Raw genomic sequence first — 25,177 nt, forward strand, 5'->3', positions numbered from 1 at the left:
ATTCTGAACCCAGTTAGTTATTCTATAAATAATTATTTTAAGTTTTATTATAGCATAGTTAAGTATTATTTACATTACATATTTCTTATTTATGGTTATATTTATCCATCTTATCTATTGGTCTGTCTGTCTGTCTGTTTTTGACAGGCAGACATTTTTGCACCCAATACTTCAGCACGAGTTAATGTACGAGCACGAGCTGCCTCATTGTGGCAGGGCATAAAGGTGGCACTGTTAAGGTGTTATACTGTAGAAGACCAGGTTGCTTTAATAGCAGCCTTCTGCTCATTTGCATTGTTGAGTTGGATGTTTCTCATATTCCTCTGGACAAAAGGCCATGGGTTTAAGTCAGGCACGTTTGTTGGCTGATCAAGCCCAGTAATATCAGTGTCAGCAATTCAGTTAGTGGTTGTTTTGGCACTGTGGGCAGGTGTGTAGTCCTGCTGGAAAAGGAAATCGCGCATCTCCATAAAGCTTGTCCACAGATAGAAGTAAATCTTCTGGTAGACTGCTGTGTTGACTCTGAACCCGATAAAACACGGTGGCCCAACACCAGCAGATGGCATGGCACCCCAATGGCACCCACATCTAATAGGCTGACAAGGATGAAACCTGATGTGGTATTTTTCTGTTGTAGCACATCTGCCTCAAGATTTAACATGTTCTGAGATGCTTTTCTTCACACCACGCTTAAGTTCTGTTAAGTCATTAGTTACCATTAGTTACCATGCTTCCTGAAAGAATTATCCTGTATAGCCATTTTCCTCTGAAATCTCACATCAAAAAATGTTTCTACCAACAGAACCTCCACTCACTGAATGTTCTTGCTTGTTGTTTTCATCACCAGTATTTTTAAAATCTAGAAACTGTTGTGTTTGAAAATCCCAGGAGATCAGCAGTTTCTGGAAAAAATAAAATTAGCCTGTCTGTCATTAACAACCATCCCACAGTCAAAGTCATTGAGGTCATATACTGTACTTTTCTACCATTGTGCTATTTAACATGAGCATTAACTGAAGCTATTGACCTGTACCTGTATTATTATATTTGCTTAATTATTGCAACATGATTGAACTGGATAATTACTGGATAATTGCATGAATGAGCAGGTTGCAAAGTTGCTGGTGGGTGTTAATAGGTCTTGTCTAGACAACCATAAATAACTTAGACTAACTAATAGAAATCACACATTAAGACACAGTTAAGAAAAACGCTTACATTTATTTTAAAAAGTACAAAAACATTAATCATACACATTGTACTATACTTACAGCTGATTCTAACAATAATCACAGTTACGATTTTTCAATAAAAATAAATGGTATTTTTTAAGGAAAAACAAAACAATTAAAAATTACTTTAGCAGTCAAGATATCAAGTAAAGAATACAAAGCCTATGTTCTATAATCTTAACCATTCTTATTTATTAATTGCTATGAATAATTTTGTTACATGTCAAAGTCTTTCCTGTAATTTAGAAATTTACAGTATCTGTAACTTTGCACATGAAAATATATTTTAATATTTATATATAAGACAAAATATAGAAATACAGTTGTACAACTGTAACATATTAATGAAATACAGTGCAGAAAAATCCTACAGGGAGAAAATGTGAATATGGATGAAAAAAAATGAGGTATATTAGGAAATTTGTTATTTGTTTCATTAAGGGAAAGAAAACAGGCATTACTTCATAAACACTGCTTTAGTATGGAGCAGGTGATCACAGTAATCTTTTTTAATCCTATTTTATCTATCTTTTTTCCTTTTTTTTTATATTTGTTAAACATTTTCCTGGCAGATGGTGAAGAGTAAAAATAACATCACTTTTTAGTCAGTTTGCTTTGAGATCCATTTAACCTGCTGTGGAATAAAGAGGACATGTAGATTAGCAAATATCTACAATTAAAGAAATAAATAGAAGATATGGCTATTTTAACAACTGAAACAGTTTAGAAAACATCGAAGGTTTGATTATTTGCTAATTTTGTGTAATATACCTATATTGTTAACGCATGTCTTCTTGCATTCATCCTCAGTGTCAAAGCGATTCTCATTGCCATTACATCCTCCATACCAGAACTGGGCACAAGCATTTGCATGTTTGTCATAGTACCAGCGGATGATGTAGTCTCGGCAGGTCCCCTGGCTCAGGACAAGAGAGCAACGAGGATCCAGAGGAGCTGCACACAACACATCACAGAACTCGTTGAGGAAACCAAAATCAGCATAGATTCAGTAAATAAACTGTTCTTAGGGCTCTTTTGCATATGTAATATTTAATTTATTTATTCATTTTCTATATTGCTTATTCTATAAAGAGTCGCAGGAAGCTCCCACGACAGGGTACCAATCGATCGTAGGGCACACATGCTCACAGCACAAACTCACACACTCATGGGGCACGGGTACCAAGCCACCACCAAGTTGCCACTGTTGAGCCCTAATGCAAGGCCCTTAACCATCAACTACTCTGGACATGCAAGGTGACAGTGCTAGCCAATAAGCCACCGTGCCACCCATATGTAATATTTAGTCTGTTTAAAATGAACCATGCCACATTTACCACCCACAGGTCAACACTTTTGATATATACGACTAGAAAATGTGCCACAGAGATTCTACCATGGTTATAACCCATTTAAAGCAACCAATAAAATATTTGATTTAATGCAATGATTTACATGATGATGTTTAGTTGTTTTATTATTACCTGAGACTATAACAGGACGGGGCTGTGGCTTTACACTCACTGAACTCGATATAATAGATCCTGATGAGGAAGAAGAGGACAATTTTGATGATGATGACGATGATTGCAATGATGAAGAAGATGAAGAAGATGATGGTGACAATGGCAGTGATGATGATATGACGCTGGTGTGAGATGTTCTGCTGTTCTCTTTCACAGGCTGTACAGGTGTGACATCAGTTTTGATATCAGTTACTTTGCGGTCATGACTTCCTAAGTCTAATTCAGACTGGAGATAAAAAAAAAAAAAACAGATGACAGTTAGAAATTCATTTTACCCCAGTGAGTTACCACAACGATTATAAAATAACAGTCATTAGTTTGTGTCCTTTATTATTGTTTTATTTAATTAGAGACAGTCTCTCTATCATCATGTTGACCTTATATTTCTCAATAGTTGTAGTGTACAAACCGTAGTCCTGAAGGGCACAGGGTTGGTTCGTGCAAAGTTTGTTCCACTGTGAGCATTAACCCTCCTGTTAAATTCTTCTTCATGGTGACTTCCATAGCCATTATTCCCAAATAAGACATTGTCATGGTAATCATGGCCATTACGCCTATATCCATTGTGGCCATTGACGCCATTGGTGATACGATTGTAGATGAGTGCTCCATTCTCATCCTCACAAAACTGACTTACAAGCTTAGACTCCAAAGCTGCAGAGGAGAAACAATATTTCACATCTTAAAATAACAGCTACACCTTTGTGTTTTATATTTTGTTATTCGGTTAAAACTGAATCAGTTAGTTAATTTGAAGTTAGTACTAAAAATATGAATTTTGTCAGTGAGAAATCTTTTTAAATCATTTTGTGAATTCTTTAACTTTTAATGCCACAAATTGTTAATTCTCATAAACTGACACTGAGACTCACCAGGCAAGGTGTTAAAGTCATCAATGAGGTACATGTGGTCACTGTCTGGGTCTGAAGCAATGAGGTTAAGCTCTCTGAGAAACTCAGCCTGTGTAGGGTCTGTTGTGTTAACAATCCCTAGAGCATACATTTCAATGTTAGCAGCATGGGCCTCCCGCACTGCCATGTCCAACTTCACAGACTCTCTCTTATCTGTCTGTCCATCAGTGATGACGATGGCCACTTTTCTGACTCCGTTGCGGGCACTGTAAAAAGCCTCCTGTGTAGCCTTGCGAATAGCAGTACCAGTGTACGTCCCCTCTCCCATGTAGGGCATCTTCCTGATAGCCTGCTTGACATCCTGCTTGGTCATGTAGCGTGCCAGGTTAAACTCTAGATGAACATCCAGGCTGTATAGAACAAGGCCGATGCGTGTGGCGTTGCGGCCCACTGTGATGCGATCCACAAGTGCTGTGACAAAGTCTTTAATAATTTCAAAGTTTTCAGGACCGACACTTTCAGAGCTGTCAATTACAAACACCAGCTCCATAGGCCTCTCCTTACATTTGATGCCACAACCTAAACATAGAAGTAATATTGTTTTGTCAGTTGTTAAGACATTCTTAGTGCAACATGTCCTTTTTCTGTTACTTACCACAGATCTCTTTGATCAGTTTAATGATGTCCTCTCTCTATAACGTAATATCATATATTCAGAAATTAAGAAGTATTTATGTAATTCTACATTATAATTAAATACTGTCATCTTTGCACAAAATCTTTCCCCTTATATTATACTTCTCTATAATGTAAATATTTAATCACTTATTAAAGTTTATTACTCACTGTGAGGCCCATTTCGCCTTTTTCTCCAGGTCTTCCCTATGATAGAAATCAAAACTTTTGTCATCCACAGAACAGCACTTCATAGTTCGGAATGCATTCACAATACAGTAATTTACAGATGTTCTAAATAGTATAAATAGTATATCATGTGATGTTAATACAGCATCTGGGTCAAAAGCTATTTTAGGTTAATGTTAATTTTCTAATTTATTCACTCACAGATTGTCCAGGGAGTCCAGTATCACCCAAATCACCTTTAACACCCTTCATTCCTCTCTCACCCTGCAAGCCTCTATCACCCTGTAAGAGAAGCGGGAGTAATCACCAGTCAAGCATAACAAATTAGCACATTTTTTATTACATTCGTTTAACAAATTCACTTCACCAGTATAATATAAAACAACTAGAAAAACAGACACTTCACCTTATCACCTGCGAGTCTCTCCCCTGGTGGTCCTCTCGGTCCAGTGATACCCGGTGGCCCCTGATCTCCCTGAATCATTCATATGAGAAGAATATTTAACTTCCTGATTCCTTGGGATGAATCACTTTCATCAGTGTTATGTGTAGCATATCTAGCAATATTTTATAAGTAAAAATGTGATTCACTTACTTTGTGGCCTTGAATGCCCTCTCCTGGGGGCCCAACTGGTCCTGGTGGGCCTGGCCTTCCTGTGTTGCCCTTAAACAGCAGGAGAGCAGGGTTAATTAGAAAACCTCCATAGCAACTAAGCAGCGTTAACCACACATTCACTTCACACATATAAATTCTTGCTGTCTGGACTTGTGGGAAAAAAACAGAGTCATTAACTCAGAGTTTCATTTCTGTTGATGACCATGGATTAGAACGAACTGAAGTACAACTTGACTGTTAAACAATCCATGTTGAAATTATTTTGTGAAGTGTGATTTGTCTTTGTAAGCCCTCATACTCTGTCGGGACAAAAATATTATGTGCATTTTAATAGCAGTGTTACTAAGTACAGTGGAACCTTGGATTGTGAGTAACTTGTAAGCGTTTTGCAAGATGAGCAAAAATTGTTAAATATCTATATATTTTTTTAACTTAATAAACGAGCAAGGTCTTGATATACGAGTAGTATTCGTGCACTTTGTACAAACACACACCAACTCCTTATTTTTAGTTTTAGTTTTTTCAAAGGTTACCTGCAGATTTCCTTGTTTTATTTTCACTTCATATTTTGTATTAATTATTTTTATATGAATTTTTTGGGATGTGGAACGAATAACCTGAGTTTCCATTATTTCTTATAGGGAAATTTGCTTTGATGTACGAGTGTTTGGGTATACAAGCATGCTTCCAGAATGAATTATGCTCTCAATCCAAGGATTGACTGTATTGGAAATAGGTACCTGAATGAATATCAACTTTACAATGAAAGCCAGAAACTGTCAGGAACAGTATCCAAACATCCTAATCTGAGTCGTACTGTTATTAAGCCAGGAAGAGACATATACCTTTTTTCTGGTAGCTTATTTTCCAGGAACCACCACCCCCAACACACTGAATTACTACTGAGGTTTTTGTAAGCAAGAAGTAAGAGTGCGCTCACCGGTGGTCCTGGAATCCCTTCACCTGGTGGGCCTGGTAAACCAGGTAAACCTCGGAAACCAACGTCACCCTTTAAGTGTATGTAAACATATTAATTATGTTATTTTTAAACAAAGAACAAACTTCTTACTAAAACACCATTAGTAAAATTAGCAGGTTTACCTTTGGTCCAGGGAAACCGATACCTTCGGGACCAGGTTCTCCAGGCAGTCCTGGGAGACCAGGGGGACCCTGCAAAAAAAAATAAAAAAATAAAATAATAATAATTGAAACTGGTGATACATTTGTAACATTTGGTTGGGTTTTTTTTGTACTTGTTATAAAATACTCACCACTGGTCCAGGATATCCTTCACCTTTTGGCCCAAATGGCCCATGAGGGCCAGGATTGCCACGGTCACCCTAAAGGATCAAGTCAGAACACAGCAAATATATAAGGTCATATGTTTTTTTTCTTTTATATAGTTTGGATAAGAATACAAAAGAATACACACCTTTGGACCTGGAAGCCCATATCCTGTTTCTCCAATTGGTCCAGGAGGACCAGTAGGCCCAACATCACCCTAAATAAACAGAGAGATGACATCATAGCATCATTCCTCCAATGTATTTGATAGCTGGGTGTGATAAACTGTACCACATTAAACACTGGCATTGTGTTTCTTTGCCTTGGCAGTGTACCAGTGCAATTAAGGCTTGCCAGAACATTGGCATGATGTGGCATTTTGCATTTTTACCTTTGGTCCTGCAATAGCTCGCCCAGGAAGTCCTGGCATGCCTAATCGCCCTGGTGCTCCAGGCTCTCCCTACAAAAACAGCAGTTACAGTTGAAATACACCATGTGAATCCAACAAAATTAGCGCAGCTATAAGCTTTTGTTCACATCTTGTTGTCATTGGATAAAGATTAAAGCCCTTTTTTGAAAAAAACTGGTAAGTAGGGGAGCATTTTAGGCACCATGTATACTGATACCTTCATTGTTGGTTCTCACCTTGGCACCTGAAGGGCCAGAAATGCCTGGTGGGCCTGGTAATCCTCTGACACCCCGCTGGCCTTGGTCTCCCTGGTACAGAGGAGTAAATATTAGTTTTCTCATAAACCATCTTGATAGTCTAATTATAAGGTTTGATATTGAGTTTATTATTAATCTTCCAGAAGGTTAATAAAATCGATGGCACGAAGAATTATTGTTAAATGATTAACCTTTTCTCCTTGTGTGCCAATTCCTGCTTCTCCTTCAGGTCCTCTCAGCCCAGTTGCTCCAGGCTCACCCTAGTGAAGACAAATATAGTTATTGAGAACAGTACCTAATCAGGATGGATATAGCCTAACTAGACTCTCAAAGTGTTAAGCTACATTTACTTGTCAGTTCTACCTTTTGGCCTGGAGCACCATCCTCTCCAGGAAGTCCAGGTAAACCTGCCAGTCCTGCGGCACCAGGCTCACCCTTTTTAAAGGAGAAAAATATGTTTACATTTCCATTTCACACTGGTCCATAAGAACAAGCTCCAACATCATTATTGTTAATCTTGGTATGCATTGGGTATGCATCTCTAACTGCTTCATCTGCGTCTGTTTGATTAGTTTAATTACATGCACTAAATAAAAAGAAACATCCACATAGTGGAACCTTTGGTCCAGATTCTCCAATTCCTCTCTCCCCTGGGCTGCCAATTTCTCCTGGTAATCCTTGTTCTCCCTAAAACATGGTTGGTAATAAACATAACATTTAATCCAGATTAAATGCAGGTAGCATGTATAACAAAAGATTGTACACTGCGTATTTAGTTTTACGAACCTTTGGTCCAGGCAAACCCTCTCCTGGTGTCCCTCTAACTCCTGGAGGTCCTTTTGGGCCCTCCACACCCTGTGTATAAAGAAAAACTGTTATTTTATCTTAAAATATTTCTTCAGAAGTTGTAGTAAATACTAACATGGTACACAGATACAGTGGGGGAAATAAGTTATTGATCACCTACAGATTTGACTTCCCTACAGAAGTTTGCCCACTTAAAAAGAAATGAAGGGTCTATAATTTTTATCATAGGTTTATGGTAAAGGATTGAGACAGAATATCACCAAAAAATCCAGAAAAAGCACATGATACAAATGCTATGAATTAAGTTGCATTTTAATGAGGGAAATAAGTATTTGATACCCTAACAACCAAAAATAATCCTGCCTCTCACAGACTGGTAATGTGCTCTTGTGGTACACATTAATTTAAGAAGGTGCTCGTAACAACAATGTGGTATGTGTATAAAAGCCACCTGTTCACAAAAAAAGAGCAGAGAGGGACAAAGCTGTAACTTGCCAAGCAACAGGCAAGAAACCTTAAACATTTAGAGAAAATCTGTAAAGAATAGTGGATCAAAATGCATCCCAAGATGTGTGCAAATATGGTAAACAACTACAAGAAACGTCTTCCCACTGTGCTTTCCTGCAAGGGTTTCTCTCCCAAGTACTAAGTCATGTTTTGCTTGGGGATCAAATACTTATTTCCCCATAAGCAACTTAATTCATAACATTTGTATCATGTGCTTTTTCTGGATTTTTGGTTAATATTCTGTCTCAATCCTTTACCATAAACCTATGATAAAAATTATAGACCCTTGTTTTTTTGTAAGTGGGCAAACTTAGAAAATCTGTAGGGGATCAAATACCTATTTACCCCGCTGTAGATAGACAAAAATAAGTCTCAGTCTCTACTGTTCAGACTTATACTGTTGTAACCGCAATATTTCACCCTGAAATATTTTTTTTTTTCGGTTAATGTAAATGCATAATATTATAGTAACATTGAATTATCATACAATGACTATAAATGGTTCTTTGACTCAATGACTAATGTTGATGATACTTGCTATGGCAAATTTTTAGGTCGTTATGCGAACAGTTTGCCGCACTTTGGGGGTAGTGATTCTCCATTATTAATGTACAGCATATGGGATAAAATTGTTATTTTATAGGTTGGCTGCTAGAAAATGCAGGTGTGTGCTATAGAGCTATACATTTGCAGATATATTTCATAATTATCAGAGCTGATAAGAAATATGTTCTGATCTGGAAATATGGCATATGTGGAGGTGTGAATGCATGCCTGTAATTTCAATAAACAACCCTCATACCAAATGATGATTTTTTTTTGAACAACTGAAAGTAGCTGTAGTAAATACTTGAATGCCCAACGTTAATCTATTCATCATTACTTATGTCATGGTACCTTCTCGCCCTGAATCCCAATCCCAGGAAGACCAACTGGTCCTGGGGGCCCTGCAGGTCCAAGCTCACCCTAAACATCAGAAGACAGAAAAGAATAAGTCAGATTCAAAAAGGGACATAGTACAAAAACACTCTGATTACGCTTTATACCAAGTGGCTAATAATTTTATAGATCACTTTAATGAGTTAACTCAAATTACCTGCTGTACAGTATCCAGAATAGATGCCTCAGTCTTAATGCACATTAATTACTACATAGATATACTGTACATTAATTCTTATTATGTAGCTATTAAGATCTTAATGAATGTTGAAGCTCTGTTAAGACAATCTCACAGAAACTCAACTTGTTGTTTTTGACTATCCCATCTGTTATATCTCACTCCCCTTCCCCCAAGCATGGCTAATGCCTCCTCAAAAGACCATTACCCATCCTTTATGTACTTCATTATTCCTTTTGTGTGGCAAGCCTGGTGTGTTTGTGTGAAAACCATTCATTGGCTGATTTATTTACAGCCCACCTTTTCTCCTTTAATTCCAATGCCTTGTTGTCCCCTTGGGCCCCTCGGTCCATCCGGCCCCCGGTCTCCCTGCCAAACAAAAGCAATGCCATCAGCCCTTTTGACCTTGAAATGTCCCTCCCCCAACACAACCATTAGGCATAACTCATTGCATAGCTGCTATTGTAATTCAGCATTTACCTTCGTTTCAGGAGAAATAATTAATTTTAGGGGGCTTTTGACAGCCACAGATGAAGGGCTATTAGCAGTCTAGCATTCCTTAACTAGTAAACTTAAATTATTTTTTGGGTAGAGGATAATATGAGATTGTTTATAAAGATCTAGACAATCCTACATATTACATGTTCAGGACCCACAAAATATATTATGCTATGTATATGTGTATATGTCAACTTATGATTCACTAAATAAGTGCTGAGCAGGATAAAGGTTAGGCTTTTCCATTATGTTACACATTTTCTACATTCGTAGTAGAGTGTCACAATGGCCTTTCAAGGTTCCAAATGAGATCCTAAACTCGAGTAACTGTCTGAAGTTATCCCTACCTCCTGAAAACATACCTGTAGGCAGATTGAATGCACTAAGCTGTCCCTAAGCTGCACTAAGCTGAAGTGTAAATGTGTGTGCATGATGATCTGTAATGGAATTAAATCCCATCAAGTTTACAGTCCTTCACACCCAAGGCTGAGAATGAATGAATGAATGAATGTATTTTTGACAAAATGCCTAAAAGGTTGTATGAAGAAACTTACAGAGTGTGTCCCCCACAAAGAGCTTCAAATAGAATGGAAGCTAAGCATCCTTAATTATCCCATGAATCTTCAAATAATACTCAAAGACCCTTTTTTTCTAAAAGAGTAGATGATAAAACATATAATTTATTAATTAATTTTATAATAATAAAATTTATTAATTAATTATAAAACATAAGCACTATTTCCATTTTACATAATAAGCAGTTTAGCTTTCCTTTTTTCAACTCTATTTGATAAAAAAAATTAGCTTTTAAAGCACAGAACATTTTAGCCATTATTTCTATTGTTGTTTTTAAATAAACATATATATGGCTCGGGATTGTGCAGTATAGAGTGTAATACTCTTTTTTCAGCACTAAATAGGCAATATAATTAATTGAATTTTAGTTCATTTTAACCAACTTTCAAATGTTACGAAATTAGAAACTGGGTCACAAAGGCAAGGAAGTAGCACAAATACACACAATCACATGTTTCTGTGGTTGTTTTTGAATAAATGAATAAATAAATAAATAAATAAATAAATAAAAGAACAACAACAATAATAATAATAATAATAAGCAAATTTTGTAAGTTCTACATTTTTGCAACTTCACTCACCTATTCTGGTAATAGTAAAATTTGCCCTTTATAAAAGTAATGATAAACCCAAATATACAGTTTGAAGTCTGAAGCCTCCCCATTAACACACACAAAAATACATCTATAAAAGCACATATATTTGTTTTTAATCATAATTGACCTATGCTGAGTTGCCGGCACAGACTGGTGCCACCTGGGTTTTAAGGATTTTAATCATTTTCATTCCTTTTTGAGAAACCTAACTGATTTCAAAAGGTTTAAAGCTGCAAACAAAGATTATGAAAAATATACTTATCTTGAGCTTATTTGTTTTGTCTGATTTAAACTTGCCTTACACATTCCTCAGGTTTTAAGTAAATGGAAACACTGGGGGAGAAATGCTTCTAATTCACCTTGCATGTTCCAGCATGGAGAATAACAGGGCATTTACAGTACAATGGATGAATATGAACTATAGTCAAAAAGGTTAACTAAAGTGCAGACTACAAGTCTACAGATGCTTCATATGGATGACATGAAATGAGTAATCTCAACTTGGCTCTACATACAATATCTGCGAGGATTTTATATAAATGCAGAATGTATTAATTAGTTTATAAATTATTTGTCAGGGTTTTAAAACATTATGGATTTAATTATCATTCACAACAAATTTTTTTGCCTCTCATGTTGCCCCTGTATTGCATTTTTTTGTATTCAGTGTGCTTTATGTGCTTTTAAACAGTAAATATTAGCATAAATACCTTAGGTCCTGGATATCCTTCTCCTTGTGGTCCTTTTTCACCTTGAACACCCTGTGGACCTTGAGGCCCCTGATTATAAAATATATTTAAAATTTTACACTAGGCAATGCAACATTAAACAATTTAATCATCGTTTTTTTTTTAAGTAATAAATTTTTTAAACAAAACGTATGTTACTTTACCATAGTATGTATATACAAGCGTGGTATTTGTGACATCTAGAGAATGACAGAAAAATGTTTTTGGTAATGGATCATTCTATACTCACAGGTGGTCCTGGTTCTCCGATTCCGGTTAGGCCAGGAGGACCAGGTCTGCCCTGAAATCCCATATCACCCTGTGGATAAAAAAGAAAAAATAGAATGACATAGTTACCATGTGCTCATGGCTTGCATCAAGTTTTTGTACTATAGTGCATTATGTTGTACTGATAAAGGCAGGCCTATACAATCCACAGTAAGTGCCGTGGTGGAAAAAAAAAAACTTTAAAATAATTATAGGAAAGAAGGTGTTAAAATCTGAGGGGATCAGTGAGCCTACAATCATCTTTCTATATGTTTTCAGAGATTGATTCTATATAATAATGATAGGAATGGTGAGGACTTAAAATAATAAGGCACCTTTGGACCTGGAAGTCCAATCCCAGTCTCGCCCTGAAGGCCAGGTGGACCTATCAAACCACGCTCACCCTGTAACAAACAAACACACACACACAAAAAAACATTGGACGTAAGGGCTACATACAGTAAAACATATTGTAATTATAATATGAGTAAGTTAACGTGCACTAACTGAGATTTAGTAATACTTTGCAACTTAATCATAAATATTTACATCTAAAATATCAAGTGGAAAATCTGACTTTAGCCATATATTGCTTTAAAGGTATGTAATTACTGAAGTCATGTCTTAAACCAGTCTACCCCTCTGAACAGTGGTAAAGTATTTGGCTTTGTAGATCTGAACAAGTTATAGCTCATCTCTGTCAGACATGATGCCTTGGAGCGAACATAAACATAAAACAAAGGAAATCTGGATAATAAAATTGCAAAGTAAAAGCAGTACAGAAAGCTATAAGTGATGTTTTGAGTACAAAAGTTACAATATTTAATTTGGTTTTCCATCAGTTGTCAGCCTGTCTGCTTACTTGTGGGTCTGTTTTAATGTCTTTTTTCATTTACATTTTACCTTGAAGTTTAGGTTGCAATTACCTAACAAAATGCATTTGTCAGTCATGTCACAAGCGCGTTGCCCCAACATGGCTCTTATCCTCATTTCTAATCTATGTTTTAGCATGCTTGGTATACAATGTGCAATATCAGTCAGTGATCCTTAAAAAAGTAGCTTTATTTTTAAATACTGTACACCTTCTCTATGTGTGTCTAGGCTCTCTATCTAGGGTCTCACCTTCTCTATTCTAATTATGTGTACATGTTCCTACATGGACTGGAAGCATTAGAATTTTCCCTTTTGTGAGAAACACCTTACTGATGTTATTAACTGCCGCAGCTATCATTTGGAAAGACTTTTTTTTTTTTTGTAAAAAGACAGCATTAAAAATATAGACAGAGGGACAGAAAATGCCTACTGGGCATGTCTGCGGGACTTCTCAGGATGCTTCTAGCAGTTAAACTGAACACAAAGCCAGACTGCTCAACACATACCTTTTAAAAAAATCTGGCACAAGAATGTAAAATATGGTGATTCCTGTGGATTTCCTGTGTCATATATGAGCTTTCACCAGGTGTGCCTGTGAAAGTAACATCTGTATGCTGTAGGCAGCTGTTGGTGATTAGACGATACAGACCTGCTTGCCTTGCGGGCCCTCTGGTCCGATGTCCCCCTGTGGTCCTGGTAATCCCTGCAAGTGAAACACAAGCAGGTGTGCCATAGTGTTACATGTTTGAAAATTCTATTCTGAAAATAACATAATCATAGCATAATTTACTCATGATGGTAGGGTTGTTATATGGCCTTAATTTAGTGCACTAAACATGCATTTACATTTGACTATACTTTACCATTTGGTACCTGATATGTAATTGTCTCTATATGTAATTGCAGTTTTGCTTTTACTCACCTGCAACCCTCTGGATCCTCTCGTACCAACCGGACCCTCTGGACCCTAGGTGGATATTTAATAACAGATGAAGCAACAACTGACATACTAAAATAGTAGGACAAATTAACACAATAAACCTCCATATTTACTCACCCTGTCACCCTTGACTCCTGGTGTACCACATTCACCTCTGTCTCCCTGCAGACAGATAAGTCTATGTGAATCTGATAGGGGTAGAAAATCTGCCAGATTCTTTAACTACTAGGATAATATTGAGGTATTCACCTTAAACCATAATACACATTAAGTACCATTAATTGTTCAGTAACTATATTGAAAGCAGTTGTAACCGGTAAGCAGATAACCCTTTACAATAGTGCAGAATGTGAAACTAGACCTGTCCTGAAAGAATAATGGGGTTATTAAAAACGGAATTAAAATGACAGACATACCTTGTCCCCTTTGTAGCCAGGTTTACCCTATTAAAATAAAATCTTTATTAGCACATACTAGAATTTTATTAGCTAGTTGGTTTCTTATTTGCACTACATTACATCATAAAAAAAATGCTGATGAAAATCAGTGAGACAGTACTGAAGGAGAGTTTTCTACACCAGCCGAAGCTCAGCCTGACATTTTTGGCATACTTACCTCTGAGCCATCACGTCCAGGAAGTCCACTCAACCCAGCTTCACCCTAAAACGATAGGATAAATTATTTACTTTCCTAAAATCCTAAAATTAATATTTTACAATTTTAGTAAGATTTGTACTTGTCTTATGTGGTGTGGCATGTTATTACTGTACATATCTTTACTCTGTGTTATGTAAATATGATCTGAATAACACAAATTGATTCAAGGTTGAGTGTTATTCAGCAGCAATCCATATATTACACGAGAACCTTTTTTTTCTGACACAATTTCCATCACTTCCTTTTTAAAAAATTCAAGCTATGCATTAGTTTAAGGAAAGTGTTCTTTTGCCACTACATGCGTACATGTACATCATCAAACATGACAACAGAGAGTATCCTGATAGAGGTGTTCTAACCTTTTGACCTTTAAGCCCGGGGGCTCCATCTTCACCTGGGCGACCTTTCTTTCCCTGTAAAAATGATTATTTTTTATTTTCTATGTAAGTGGATGGCAAAACAAACATTATATGTGTCTGCGAAAAAAAAAAAAAAAACCAAAAAAACCCCAATGAGCTCATCTTTCTGACTGAAATAATACCAGAAGCAGAGAGAAGAGACCTTGTATAGTTCTATAGATCTGGACAACTAAAGAAAAGAATGTGAAACTGAAACATACATTCCCTGTGGGCAGTAAAATATCCATAGTTATATAGCATAGTTATGTAGGTGGCTACGTGATTATGTGACTCGCTTTGTCTGTGTGTGTGCGCGTGCGTGTGCGTGCATGTGTCTGTGTGTAAGATACATATGCCGCTTGATGTGTGTCTTTCGGCAAAAGGCTGATCTGCAGCTTTCAAACTAATGAGAGCGATTACGTAGGTTAGAATGTTTGGAATCTTCATGAAGTGAAAGCACCTGGATAATGATTAGGAGCTTGCTGGCAGACGTCTGCTACTCACATATCACCCACCCTGTGATCTGCTGTCATTTCAAGGGGAACAGATCATGTTCAACCTTCACTATATTGAAAGCTTCATGTAAATATGTACCTCAGTCTAATTTATACTCTGTACCTCATGAAATAAAAGTTGGGGAATGATGATCCTTGGTGTTGTTTTTTTACTTAACTTTACAGTATATAATAACTGGAAACATGGAAACAACCAGAACAAATAAAACATCCTGGATGAATATCCAGGATCTTCACCACATCTTTTTCAGGATTTTTTTTTTTTAGATTTTTTAAACCACATTTCTAAACGTAGATAAAAAGGTAGAATGTTTTGTTGTTAAAGTTTACATCATACATAAAGGTATAGAGTAAATATTTTTTTGCCCAAAAATGTCATTTTTACTGTACAATACTTAAATGACTGTAATCTATACCAAGCATGAAGTTATTATTTTTTAAAATGCTTAAAGCCTGTAGTTTGATGGAAAGTTAAGAAGTAAAAGTACTCACTGCTGGGCCACTAGGTCCTCTCTCACCCTTCTCACATGCACATTTCTGAGACACAGGGCACTTTAAAGTAGGAAAAAGAAATTTGCAAATTAGAGAAATGAAACTTACATTACATTAATCAAACATAACTCAAGAAAATCCAATTAGTACATACCCCATCCTCTGCTAGTTGCATCTGGGAGGAGGCAAAGAAAAACAAAAGTATTTCAGTTGCATAAAGCATGATTTAAGTTATGATACAGGTGAATAATCCATACAATTCAGCAAGTGATTAGTGTTTAATAATGTAAGTTCTAGAACTTTCTACTAGCACTACTATCTTGTAACAATTGTACAGTGTAAGATATATTTCAACCATTAAAAGATACTATTAGAAGCTCAAAATATTTAAACTAATAATATGCTTTATCCAACATATTACTCTGGCTCAGATTGAAATCATATTGACAAAAGGCTGCTGAAAAGATGGTGATACTCCGCCAAAAATGCTTTAATTCACTGCCAAAAAAAGTGAGCAGATAAAATTTCTTGAATCTAGTAATTTAAAAAAAAATATATGAATACAACTGGCAAAATCTAATATTATATTAATAATTAATTTTATTAATTATATTAATAGTTATTTTATTTAAGCTTGTTTCTAAATGTCTTTTACTATTTTTAAGCGGAGATTTATTGTTCTATTGGCAGATACATTTAAAATTTAAGCAATAAGAAAGAAAGAAGCAAAGAAGCCAAAAAAAAAACATAAAATAGATTGTGTTTTTTTAAAAGTACATCTGCAATTTGTCTATAAATAGGCTAATAATATTTAATTTAATTATTAATATAATATTTGGTTAGTTATAATTGCACTACAGAATACATTTTAAGATATTGTGACTTACTAAGATATCACTTTTTTGCAGTGTTGATATTGCCCCATTAAAATGCTCAAATAGATTTTGCTCCATTATGTTTTTGCATCAGGCCATGCCATTTAAAACTCTGATTTATGCTTTTTCTTAAACACAATAAAAAAGAAATAATATATCCCATACATATAAACCTCATGGAACATCTGCATCATAATTAACCAAGAGGAATGCCAAGGGGATCACACCACCTTTAAGACAAGTGCTGACAGTTTAAATATAATTTGGGGGAATACCAAAGAAGAAAGACTGACAGGAGAATTGTTTACTGCAAGCATAAGGATAGCTAACATTTTTGTGCATCTGTTCAAATGAAAACAGCAGACAAATTGTGTCTAAAGGTGTTGAAAATTCTGCCATTCCATTATTTACTTTTGATAGCCATAATTAAAAAGAAAAAGTGTCGTCATACATACAATCTCAGTAAGGATCTTCTCAGTGATGTGTGTGTCCTGAAGGTTAAAGAGGAAGCTTGAGGCGGGTGTGCTGGCTAGTAGCCTCAGACGGGCAATGTTGGCCGGGTCATTAGCAGTGTGTGTGATGCCGATGGTGAAGAACTTCACTCCTTGATTCTTGGCATCAGCTACAGCTGAGAAGATGTCAGGATTTCTTGGATGGGTGACTCCATCGGTAAGAAGCAGTGCGATTTTGATGTCATCAGCTTTGGACTCATCTGAAAAGATCTTCGTCATGTTGGTAATAGCGTAGGTAGTATAGGTGCCGTGGCCAATATAGCTCATGGGACTGATGCTGTTTTTGAAGTTCTCAGTCCCCTTCCATTGTTTGAAAGTTTGCTCAATGATGACATGACTGCTGTACTGGAGTAGTGACACTCTCCAGCTCAGTTTGCGCCCAGTTTTTAAACGGATGCTCTGCAGACCATCCACAATGTCCATGGCAAACTTCTTCTCTTGCTGGTGGTGGCCTTTGGCATTCTCTGAGCTGTCCACAAGAAAGGCCAATTCAAGACCACAGTCTTCATCCAAAATGGCTGCTGTAGAACAGTATAAAAAGTATTGTACCCTGCTGTGTGTTAATTGAACAATATGCATATACAGAATATATTTCCTTTAGTTTCCTTACCTTTTAATCAAACTTTGCTGATCATGGGTAATTTAAGGTTTGGAAGCAATGCTGTATTTTGATTTTTAGCTAGACACGTAGAGACTTATCGCTAAGTGACTTTTCAGTAAATCCATAATGGGTAGGTAAACACATGGCCATATTTAGCATGAACACGAGAACAGAGATCTTTTCCAATGTTGTGTTTGTTTTTAAACCTCTTACATAGAATAAGAAAACTTGCATTCCAAGACCGAATTGGTAGTGTTTATCTGGTTCTCTTAATTGGTTCTGAATTCAGAAAGGGTAAAAAAAAAAAACACTTTTGGTTTACCCAGGTACTAAATCACCCTTTATGTTTAGCTGTCACAGGACTCTACAAGCATCATCAAGTCATCCTCAGTAGAAGCAAGAGCACATATACAGGCAGGGATTTAGGGCAATTAAAATTCCGGAGAAAGAGGCATCTGCTTATCTGCTTTAGTGAAGATGTAGACACTCAAACATTATATCATTACCTACTTTGTTATACTATTTCCGTTGTTTCCTAGTATTTTATTCTGTAATACTAGTTTGCTTTGCAGACATTTCAAGAAGAATTGATTATTAAGTAAATATAATACATATAATAATAACAACAACAACAACAACATGTTGCCCTGCGATGGATTGGCACTCCATCCAGGGTGTACCCAGACTCGTGCCCTAAGTCTCCTGGGTTAGGCTCCAGGCTCTCTGTATTCTGTATACAGAATAAAGCGATATAGATGCTGAGTAAGTGAGAGTAATAACATGTCAGTTCTTTAATTGGCAATGAGAAGATAAATAGATTGTGCCTCAATAAAATTTTGTGGTCCTTGTTAAGCCCCTGGGAAAACAGTATATCAGTGTCAGTAAGAATACCTTAAGGCTTATTTCATAATGCATCAAAGTATGTGCCATTACTGAATGGAAATTTTACACCTAAAGTAAATATGCAGATATAATTTATTTTTATGTTTTGCAGATTTATTTTCAGTCACAACAATAAATAAATACATAAATAAATAAATAAATAAATAAGATATCTAGACAAAACAAAAGTGACCTATTTCCCATTAATATCGATGCTATGAATTATCCCCTACATAACCTTCCCTCCAAAATTGCCTGCTATAATTTTACACATCTTGTGGAAGAACTACAAGGTTAATTTTGCCCCCTTGCTGTCTGAAATCTGAAAGGACTTTGAATGATAGTCCAGAGTTTACCTTTGGTTGCATGTAAAATAAATATTTTCCATAGTTCTTCTATTTGTTTCAAATCACAGATTTTATTATTGGGCAGCCAATATTAGGATTCTAAAATACTGGCTTCAATATGGAGCATCTCGTCCCCACCCAACTTGGGGATGATGTGCTGGTTGTGGAGGCAAACTGGCAGGGCGGTGTCCTTGAAGGTCCGAGTGGACTATTCTGATTACCTTGGTTCTGCTCTAATTATTTTAGTGTTTCCCCTGCTCCATCCATGCTCAATTTATTAAAGAAAGGCTGTTAATTAGTTGATGAGTTAAATCAGGTGTGCTGACAAAGCCTTAAATGTGTGGGGCGTTGTCCTCCAGGACCAGAGCTGAGAACTGCTGTTCTATTTCACTCTATACCTTTATGTGCTTGTTAAAATTCATGTCATGATTTCCCTCCTTCTATAATCTACAGTGTCTTCTCTATGCGGTTAAACTTTAGTATAAATACTTTTAAAGACATATACATTGATATACATTTGGCATCTTTTCAGCAATTATTAGACAAACTTTCACTTCCTATGCAGCTTTTATTTTAGATATCTGCAGATATCTAGTTTCATATATCATATTAGTTTTGCATAGTTTTCCCCAAGTTTTTAAAGTTAATTGAGGATTCAGTTTTAGATGTTTTTATTGACATCAGTTTCAATTCTGGAAGCCTTAATCTTATATATGCATAACCAGATTAGGATCTGTGGCAGTTAAGAGGTTTGGTGAAAAAGTTTTAACTCTGTACACAAACATTGTGCAATTGTGCACATTGGTCTTATTTAATTTAAAACAGTAGATCATATACAGGTATATTACACTAAAGCTCGACAGTTTACGATCTATGATGATGTTTCCACAGCAGCTGAAAGGTGTCAACAGTAAACCTTTTGCCTGTCCTTGTATAACTCCTGGCCAGAGATTTTTGCACTATTGAGGTTTTCCCTCAGTGCCCTTTCTTTCTACACATAAATTTATATTATTTAGGTATTATTATTATTGTCATTTTCTATGGATTGGTTAGGGGGTTTGTTTTTTTCAGTATGGTACATGCCTATATTTTTTTTATTTTTGTACCAGCTCTGTTGACAATTTATTTATTTATGTTTGCTAAACTCTATAAAGTTCGTCACACACATACTGTAAGGGAGTGGACATTACTGTCAGCGTTTAAGCATATTAAAAAATACTCCTAATAAATTTCAATTAGTACTATTAAAGGTATCCATCCATCCATCCATCTGAAAACCTTTGTAGTCCAACTAGGGTGATTACTATTATATTTATTTCTATTTTACAACCATGGTAGGACCTCTGGTCAACATTCACACAGGCGTTTGGGGCAATTCATTACGGGCAATTTGGGAACACCCATTAGCCTAATCTGCATGTCTTTTGACAGTTGAAGAAAACGAAGTACCTGGAGGAAAACCATCGAGCACAGGAAGAGCATGCAAACACTATTCACACAGACCCTGATATGAGAATCAAACTTGGAACCTGACAGTGCTAACTACTAAGCCAATATGCCGCCTTATAAAAAGGTATGCCTGCAGGGAAAAGACAATAACATATAGCAGAACGAAATGTATTTAATTTTATTACATGTCTTACCTCCATCATATTTTAGGTAGTGTTTTCTCTCTCCTGTCCTTTCCTTTGAATAATCCTGTGTGTAGACTGCCAGCAGTCCTGTCAGCAAGAGGAGCCAGCTCAGCCACTGACCCATGGCTCACACTCCTGCAACAGCATAAACTGCTCAGTCTAAACATGAACCTCATAATACTGATGCATTAAGGGGAATATTTTCTTGCTTATTGCATGTAATCATCTCAAAACGTTAAACAAGACTGCTTAAATTTTTTGTTATACATATTTTGAAAATATTATGCAGAGAAAATTAAATGTAAGGTGTAACTGACCATTCTCTTATTCTGGATAGGTCAGTTTAGAAACACATACAAGTATTTATTCTTAGCCTACAAAACTAAAATATGGTGTCACACAAGGTCCCTTATTAGTCTTTCTCTCACCAACTGCTTGAACGTGTAATTTGCAAACATAATGTTGGTTTTCACTTGCTGATAATATGCAATTATATTTATTTCCTATGTTTAGAAAGATGTCTGTGTATGATGAAAGACTGTATGTCAGAGCATAAAAGTCTGTAGCAATAGAAAATCCCAAATCCTAATGTTTTTCGCCATTCAGCGTAATTACTATTATAATGAAACCAAAAGTTAGACAGTGTGGTGTAGAATTGGTATAAACCTGAAAAGACCTGTTTATCCTTGTTTTGGTGTACAGGTTAAGTCTAAAACTGCATATTATTATTGTATTACCATCACAGGCAATTTATCAGACTTATCAGGTCTCTTTTTAACATTCCTCCTAGAATGACCTCCCACCTATTTTGACCATCACTGCATATTTGTGCTTTTAAATAATTAATCTTATAGTCTAACTTACTAGTCTCATTGGTTGTTTTAAATTCTTAGAAAAGTGCTCATTATTTTGCTATGGGACAATTTCCCCAAAAGTGTGCTACTACTAGACACTTTCTTCCAACATGCTGCTTCTGGGATAGTTTTTCTACTCTTTCAGCAGCAATGTAGTCTGCATTGATGGGGAGAAGTTGTCTACCCCATTAGTTAACAGTAAATTGTCACATGCTGTCCTGTGTACTTTAATAACTCTGCATTATTTTTGTTTGTTTGTTTGTTTTTAATTTATTTTTATTGTATTTCTTGCACTTATTGTACACTGTTTTGTATTTGCACTTAGGCTGTCTTATGTATCTGACCCATATGCAGTATTTGGGGTTTCTGCAATTACATGGCTCTAAAGAAATGCCATTTCATTTTAGTCTATTCATTCCAAATTATATGCAGCATGATATACTGTATCCAGCAGCACTTGATCTAACACGAGCATGGGCCAGCTTGCATACTTTCCTTATCCTTAGAAATGTTTTTATGCCAGGCTAATTCAGTGACTGCTAATTTAGTTTGGTATTGACGTCAAAAACATCTAAATCTAGATCTTTAAACATCGTAATTTAGTGATCTTTTTAAGCGATATATCCTGTCCTGCACTTTACTCAACTGATGCAGGCATTCTGTTACTCCTCAGCATCACTTTTAAACAATATTGTCACATATTTTGTGTTTTAAAATTATATGAACTACAGGTATTTTTTTCTTTTGCCTGGGTCATACTTAAACATATCAATGTATTTTAGTAATTCTAACAGATTTATTGTACAGTATGTAACATGTATGATGTAGTTATATAAATTAGTTATAAATATTTTATTTGAATAATAAAAATATAAAAAAAAAGCTATAAAAATAATGTTCCTTCTTCATCTCCTTTATCTTCTTCTTCTTCTTTTACTTTTTCTTGTTGTTATTATTATTATTATTATAAGTAGTAGTAATATTAGTATGACGGCGTTATGGAGACGGTATAAGTTACAGGAACAGTAAACAAGTACAGACAAAAGGGGAAAAAATGCTACACAAACATCTCTCATTGTCATGAAATGGGTTTCCATGGTTTCACTTTGGAATGCAAGACAAGACACAGTGCACCGCATTAAAGAGTGTAAAGTACAACATCTCTATAATAAAAGAAAAAAAAAAGTTTTTTTCATTTAAATTTTCAAAACCATACAGGCTCTAAGTTGACAAAACATTTAGCAATTATGATGTCATAAGAAACTATGTTATTGTTCCAATAATATGAAAGCAATTACAGATACTCACTCACTCTTTTCTGCAAAGCCCCTTAATAAGTATTATCTGTCCAGGTGTTTTCTGTGTCTCTGTGTGAAAACCACGTGTGTGTAGATGAATTCCGGCATCAGTTCCAATCAGTTTCGTAAGTGTGCTGCAGTGGTGGGCATGCTGAAGTTGGGCTGGTGATTTAGATCCTGCTGCTTTCTGTCCTTCTTTTAAAGAGAGGAGGGATCCCACATTGGTTCATCCAGGACTCCCACTCAGCCGCTGGCTGTGGAGGAGGGGAGGAAAGGAGAGGTAAAAAATTGACTTGTAAGAAAATGTGTCTTGATATTTAATATGCCATGTATTAAGTTGGCTGGGCAGAATCACATTTTGTATTTATGAAACTTTTCTGGAGTGTAGAGTGGGACACTGCGGGTTAAGTAAATAACCTTCAATTTAATGATGTCATGCAGAAAAATGACAGTATAGTGGTGTATTATAACTTATCATGTTATAAGCTTATTTTAAGGATTTATTTTTATGTAAATAAAAATTCAACAAACAAATCCAGTGTTGAATGACCACTATATCATATATTGACACTTGAACAAAATATTTTGTATTAGTGCACTCATGTCCATTTTTATACCTTGTGTAAAATACTTTATTTAGAGTACTCTTTTTAGACCTGCTCGCTTGATAAATATGAGGAGCATTCAAATCAAAATGGATCTTTTGATTGAAACAGTTAAAAAAATAAAAACTACCTTTATTTCTCTATATAATGGCCTGATACACTATTGCACTTATAAGATTTTCACTAGTGCTTGGATGCCATCAGGATAGGTAGTTTTCTCAGAAAGAGTCATGATTAGACTGTCTTTTTTTCCTCTGAAATGCTGGCCTCCAAGGAACTCCATTAATGACCCAAACATGTGGAAATGGCTTGGAGTGAGGTCAGGACTATGGGGGGATATGTCAAAAACCCAGCCAAGTTGCTGTAATGTGCAACTGGTGCTCATGAATGATTCTGTGTACAGTTCTCTTAGGCAGATGCATCTTCTCCACAAGTTGGTGACAAATTATTCATCAGTTTTCAATGATCAGATGTTCCACTCGTTGAATGTTCAAAGAAATGACTCCAGTGGGCTGTGAGCAACCTTGGCTGGGACTGTCATTTATGCACAGGCTTAGACTCTCATCACCATACTGTGTGTTTAAAGTCTTCTGTTAATGTCAATTTCAGTTTATGCCTTAATTTTCAAGAAATTTCATCATAAGTCCCAGTTTGACTTGAAAGCTCCTCATATACATGGATTAAAACAACGGTTCAACAAAGGGAAGCAAGTGTAATGTGGCTTTTTTTTTTTTCACATTGAAAATAGAAAGTCTATTTGATAAGTCTGCATCATGTTGTTCTTAATAGGAGTAAATGGACCAGTGTTTTTGTTCTGTTCTAATCTATGGTGACTTTATGGTTTGAAAAAAATGGAATGTATATGAGTAATGATAATTTACTGTACATGTCGTGGATTGGTCCAAAGCAGTTAATCTTACTACATGCAGGTGTTCATGCTTGTTTCATGGTCTGGGGGGTTAAGGTCAGGACTCTGAGCTTGCACTGATCTTCTCTCTGCATGCACTTGAGTTCTTCCGCTCCAACCTTGTCAAAACATGTGTTTATGGAACTTGCTTTTCGCACAAGAACATTGTCATGTTGGAAGCATTTTTTTCACGTTTAGTTCCAGTGGAAAAAAAAAAAAAATTTAAACCTACACCATAAAAAGACATTTTAGGCAACTGTCTGCTTTCAACTTTGTGTCAACTGTTTGGAAAAGGACCTCATACTGTATGCTGCCCTATGGTGTACATACAGTGGGTTGGAAAAGTTTGAGACCACTTTAAATATAAGGGAAATAAACTGTGTATCTTAAATTCATTTTTATTGTTTTATTATTTTATTATTAACCTTTTGACAAAATCTTAAAAGAGGTTGGGGGTTTTCCTTGCTTTTCCTCTTGCTTTTAAGCATGTAAACACTGTGGATTACAATGTTTTAGACAAAATAGGGAAGTCTATGCTCTTTTGTTACAAAATCAAGAGACTACAATTCATAAATATTTCAAGGATCCTATTTTCATTAATGTTGTAATATATAGGAGAATTTGTAATGAAGTATAAAACTATTGTGATGAA

At 35.8% G+C, this 25,177-nt stretch overlaps 1 protein-coding gene across 2 annotated transcripts; it reads right to left on the reverse strand.

Moving 5' to 3' along the window:
- Nucleotides 1-1,368: 1,368 nt before the first annotated feature.
- col28a2a (collagen, type XXVIII, alpha 2a) lies at nt 1,369-23,164 on the reverse strand. 2 transcript variants are annotated; one of them, XM_053496596.1, is made up of 36 exons: nt 23,028-23,164; nt 20,871-20,996; nt 17,341-17,918; nt 16,165-16,185; nt 16,011-16,070; nt 14,965-15,018; nt 14,564-14,608; nt 14,365-14,391; nt 14,066-14,110; nt 13,931-13,975; nt 13,658-13,711; nt 12,471-12,539; nt 12,119-12,187; nt 11,851-11,919; nt 9,771-9,839; nt 9,251-9,319; nt 7,826-7,894; nt 7,658-7,726; nt 7,403-7,474; nt 7,231-7,299; nt 7,019-7,090; nt 6,765-6,833; nt 6,522-6,590; nt 6,361-6,429; nt 6,191-6,259; nt 6,030-6,098; nt 5,069-5,137; nt 4,880-4,948; nt 4,675-4,755; nt 4,456-4,491; nt 4,265-4,301; nt 3,631-4,188; nt 3,168-3,412; nt 2,717-2,984; nt 2,004-2,186; nt 1,369-1,866 (listed from the first exon to the last, which is right to left on the reverse strand). In XM_053496596.1, exons 2-36 carry the CDS (start codon nt 20,983-20,985, stop codon nt 1,859-1,861), a joined length of 3,639 nt encoding a protein of 1,212 aa, XP_053352571.1. In that variant the 5' UTR covers nt 20,986-20,996; nt 23,028-23,164; the 3' UTR covers nt 1,369-1,858. The 2 variants fall into 2 exon arrangements, with proteins under 2 accessions (XP_053352571.1, XP_053352570.1); XM_053496595.1 differs by having other exon boundaries at nt 23,024-23,164.
- Between the last annotated feature and the right edge of the window lie 2,013 nt (nt 23,165-25,177).

The sequence above is a fragment of the Clarias gariepinus genome, chromosome 5, assembly GCF_024256425.1.
Source record: "Clarias gariepinus isolate MV-2021 ecotype Netherlands chromosome 5, CGAR_prim_01v2, whole genome shotgun sequence".
Classification (NCBI taxonomy): domain Eukaryota; kingdom Metazoa; phylum Chordata; class Actinopteri; order Siluriformes; family Clariidae; genus Clarias; species Clarias gariepinus.